A 4,921-nucleotide genomic window follows, 5' to 3' on the forward strand; every position below is an offset into this window, starting at 1 on the left:
AACTTGCTCAATATATCTTGTTCTTTGCAGTTGAATTGGTGGATATCGAAGAGGTAGACATGGCGGTAGCACTGGTATATTATATGGTGATGGAGGTGGTCGTGCTGGTGGAGGTAGTAGGCGTTGTGATAGATTTGGTGGCTGATTTTGAAACACCAAACGTTCAACTAATTTAGTTAGATTCTCCATTGATTCTTTCAAGTCATCTAGCTGCATTTTAATTTCTTCGTTGTCTCGTTCAAGGATTCTAGTTCTTAATTTATGAACTTTTAATTGAAGATCCATTGAAGAAAATCCCGAACTTGGTATTTTCTTGTTTGGTGACACGATGAACAAGGTAGCAAATCAAGAATTCGGACTTGAAACTTGCGCTCTGATACCAAATTGATGTACTTTCAAGGTATTGCACCTCTCAACTACAAAGAAGAGAGAAAAACAAAAGCTCTCCGCTAAAATTTTTCACAAAACTAGCGAAAGCGTTCTTCAAACTCACGTTAAAAAAATGTAAGATGGAAAGAAACCTCACCTACACGTTCCTCAATCCCATAAGATTTATAGAAGCGTTGAATAAAGGAAGAAGAATGAAATAAAAGATCAATCACGTTTTTGAAGTAGAAGCTTAGAAAAACTAATCACCAACCGTTATTTTCAACATATTGAACCCTTTAAATAGGCCTTACAATGAGTAAAATTGAAAGGTTAAGCTAATCCTAATTAAAATATAATAAGAATAAGGCTAAGAAAACCTATCCTAACTAAAATAGGAAAAAGAATTCTAGTAAGAAAGGGATACCAACTAACAATCCTACTTTGACTAGAACTACAAATATAATCCTACTAAAACAAGAATTAAATTACTAAATAAAAAATCATAATCTTTAAGGAAAAGAAATCCTAATCTTGAATGGATTCTTCGCTTCTTGAATTTCTTGGATTTTTAGCATTCTTGATCTTGCATCATGGCTCGGGCATGTACGAAGGAGAAGCCTAGATGCCCCAGTAAGGAGGTGTGAGCGGTTGGCTTTAGCGGGTACGAAAAGAGGCAGAGGACGACCTAAGAAGTATTGGGGAGAGGTGTTCAGACAGGACATGGTGTGGTTTCAGATTTTCGAGGACATGACCCTTGATAAAAAGGTGTGGAGGTCGAGTATTAGGGTTGTAGGTTAAGAGGTATTTGAGAATTTTCTACTTCGTACCGGTGTGAGGCTAGTCTGATAGGGTTTTGTCTTAGATTGCTAGTGATTAATATTGTGTTCATACTATTTTTCCATTTTTCATTGTGCCGGGCCTTATTTATTAGTTATTGTTATTGTTTTTCATCTATTTTCTGATTCTTCTGATGCTGTCATTATTTCTATGATTTTCTATTGATGGTACTAATATATTGTCTCTTTTCGTCTTCTTGAGCTGAAAGCCTATCGGAAACAACCTCTCCACTCCCTCAGGGTAGCAGTAAGGTTTGCGTACACTAGACCCTACTTGTGGGATTTTACTGGGTGATGGTTATTGTTGTAGTTGTTGTCTTCAATGTATATACACATATATAGATAATAGATAATAGATAGATAGATAATAATTTTGTCGAGGCTAAGAATTTTGGCGACCCCCTACTCCTAACATAGGTCCGTCCCTAGTTAGATGGTTATTGTTGGAGTCTTATATTTGCAGCATAATCTTATATTTATGCAAGGAATAATTTTTGCAATTTGGACCCGTGCCTTCATGATTACTCGAGATAATTTATATCATTACGCCTCCCCTTTTAGAGTTAGAATAGCAATATTCAAGAAAAAAAACGTTTATACATGCTACTCCTTCGGAACCTATTTACTTGTCAATATTTTGCTAAAGATAGCCGTTCTAAATACCTGTCAATTTAGAAAACAAAAAAAAAATTAGTTACATTTTTTTTCAATTTTATCAACAGATGTGTTAGGAAGAAGTAAAAAATTAAGAGATCAAAGAAATAAATGAGGACAATTTAATCAAATAACTCGTATTATTAATATTGTTTAGAATGATGTGCAACATGTCAAAATAACAAAGTAAATATGTTGGAGAGCACTGTAATCTTTTTTTTACATAATCGTATCTCGTCATTTAAATCATAATTACAAGTATAACAATAAATGAAATTAGTTTATCTGAAAATTAAACAAACAATCTGCTAAAGAGTGTAACAAATGTTTACACTGTCACAATACGTAAGCTAAATCCAATATTAAAATATGTGATGAATTCATTATCTAAAAGTTGTGGAATCATATAGCGACAAGCACAGCCACGTCACGGATCCGCGTGAAACTTTTCTCACATTTTTCTACACCGTCGATTAAGATGTCCAAAACAAATCCCCAACCGTTGGATCCTCTCCCAACTTTCCTCATTTCTTTCTCCTCCCTTTGATCTGATCCATTTAAATCCACTTCTACCTCTGCTAATTTTCTTGTATCCAAAATATTTCTTAGCTCAGCTTCTTCTCCTACAGTACTATTTCCCTCTCCTCATTTTACTCTTTAACGTTTTCTGATTTAGAAAAATCTAAAGCATGGCTACTGAGCAACAAATAGATAACCCAACTCCTACTCAGCTTCAGCCTTCTGCTCCTTCATTTTTGCCTTCGTATCCCGATGTGAGTAATCTGAACACCTTTTTTTTGTTCAACTTTGTTGTTTATCTTTTTGATGTTTAAGGGTAGAATTTGAATTTGTGTGAATTTTGGCTCAAACTGTAAAGGGAATTAATGAGTTCATGTTTTCTTTGCAGATGATAATGGAAGCTATAGAAGCTCTGAACGACGAAAATGGCTCGAATAAATCAGCAATTGCAAAGCAAATTGATGCGACTTATGGTACACTACCACCAGCACATGGTACACTCCTTGCACATCACCTGAACAAAATGAAACAAAGCGGCCAGCTCGTTATGGTCAAGAACAATTACATGAAGCCTGATGCCAACGCGCCGCCACGTCGCGGCCGTGGCCGTCCTCCGAAGCCCAAAACTCCTCTTCCAGAAGGATACGTACCTCCTCCACCTAGACCACGCGGCCGCCCGCCGAAGGAGCGTGACCCACACGCGCCAATTTCAGTGCCCATGAAAATAACTTCTCCTTCTTCTGGTGGCACTGGAAAGAAACGTGGACGGCCACGTAAGTACCCAAACGACACGAGTTCACCTTCTCAGGCGGTGGCTCCGCCGCCGAGTGGCACTCCTAGAGGAAGAGGAAGGCCGCCGAAGGTGAAGACTCCGGTGGCTGCAGAAGTAGGGGCTTAATTGAAAAGGGAAAAGTTGTTTTAGGACTTTTAGTGCTAAATGCTAACTGTTGGTTATCAAAAATTTCTATTTGGATTTTTCTATTTTAGTCCCTGTAGTTTTGTTTAATGTCTTTGTAGGGTAGAGGTGTGTGACTGTTGAGTGATTTGTATGTTGTAACTGGGCCAATGTAAATGAAAATTGAGGCTTTTTAGGCTTTTATATTTAAAAATTCAGGAAGATTCTGTTTCTTGAATTTCCCTTTTAAATATTTTTGAATTTCACTTTTGTACTTTTGCTTTTACTATTATAGCTTAAAAAAGGGAAGCAGTCCAAAGGCTATTTCTCTTGTTATATGTTAGATCCAAAAGTGGGAATTCTTATTGGTGAAGATTTGAAGTAAAGGAAGTGTTGTTAGGTGCCTTTTTCAAACCACAATAAATAAAGGGTAAATACTTTATTGTATCAAATGTTTATATCAAATTAATTACACTTATCGGTTAAGTAATTTAATAAAGTTAAAATATATTAATGTATTGATATTAAGTGATAAAAAGATTGTTTGGTATATGTAATAGGAAAATAATACTATCTGCATTAATTTTAGTATTATTAATTCTTCTATTGATTTTTGTAAACACCGAATGTTAGTAACTTTTTACCACGAATAAAGTAGGAAAAAATCATTAAAAATTTAAAGAGTGAGCACTGTGTTGGTATTTCAGATCAACTTTTCTTTTTTGCTACTTTGTGAAAAGAGGAATGCAATTTTTATTAAGTCCTTCGGATAAATAGGAACTACTATGTTATACGTATATAATTCACTAGCTATAAAGTCATCGTATTTTAAATGTTAGAAACGGTAAATTCAGCTATATATTGGATTGACCGTTGTTGGCTTTTGTCCCTTAAAAATTAGTATTGAAAGTTGGAAGTATAAAATACATTGAGATAAATTTTGTTTAAAGTAAAACTCTGTTTATAATAAATCCAATATATCTGCGCAAGGTTTGTCTCATGCACGTTAATACTTTCTCATCTCATTATCTTTCTTTTTAACTCTATTCCAGAAAGAGTCAATTTTTTTACATTTGAAAAATTTTAAATTTTATCAGCCCTGGTCTAAGTAATCACACTCTTAGGACAAATGGGTAACGAAAATTGGGTTTAAAGTTACAAATATTGCATCGAATAATTAAGGGTAATTTGATTCAAAGACTAAGTCATGCAGCAATTAATAATGTATGCATAGATTATAATGAAGAAACTAATTATGCATGAACTAGTAATGCAACAAACACCAACGAATTCAGTTGAATCTCACAAGTGGGGAGGGTGGTATGTCGCAGACCTTACCCCTATCTTGTGTAACGGCCTGATCGGTCGTTTTAAGCTCTAGCGCGTCGTTCAGCAGTTTGAGGCCATGAGCAGCTTCACTTTAGGTATTATGACTTGTACGCACGGTCGGATTTGAATTTCGGGAAGTTCGGAGTTGATTTGGAAAAAGAATTCTCATTTTCGGAAGCTTTAAGTTGAAAGAATTGACTAAGATTGGATTTTTGAGTAAACGACATCGGAATCGGGATTCGAAGGTTCCAGCAGGTTCGTATGATGATTTCGGACTTGGGCGTATGTCCGGATCGGGTTTTGGAAGACCCGGGAACGT

At 35.6% G+C, this 4,921-nt stretch overlaps 1 protein-coding gene across 1 annotated transcript; it reads left to right on the forward strand.

The window, feature by feature from the left end:
- The first annotated feature begins 2,426 nt into the window (after positions 1–2,426).
- On the forward strand, positions 2,427–3,524 carry LOC109238561 (HMG-Y-related protein B-like). Its single transcript, XM_019405041.1, has 2 exons — positions 2,427–2,632; positions 2,767–3,524. Exons 1-2 carry the CDS (start codon positions 2,549–2,551, stop codon positions 3,274–3,276), a joined length of 594 nt encoding a protein of 197 aa, XP_019260586.1. The 5' UTR covers positions 2,427–2,548; the 3' UTR covers positions 3,277–3,524.
- The last annotated feature ends 1,397 nt before the right edge of the window (positions 3,525–4,921 follow it).

Source organism: Nicotiana attenuata, unplaced genomic scaffold (genome assembly GCF_001879085.1).
Source record: "Nicotiana attenuata strain UT unplaced genomic scaffold, NIATTr2, whole genome shotgun sequence".
Taxonomy (NCBI): domain Eukaryota; kingdom Viridiplantae; phylum Streptophyta; class Magnoliopsida; order Solanales; family Solanaceae; genus Nicotiana; species Nicotiana attenuata.

Excerpts from the sequence above, each read along its gene's own strand:
- LOC109238561 (XM_019405041.1), top strand. The coding sequence starts at position 2,549 with ATGGCTACTGAGCAACAAATAGATAACCCAACTCCTACTCAGCTTCAG. Across the intron at positions 2,633-2,766 it reads TTTTGCCTTCGTATCCCGAT|ATGATAATGGAAGCTATAGA; the intron begins GTGAGTAATCTG and ends TTTTCTTTGCAG.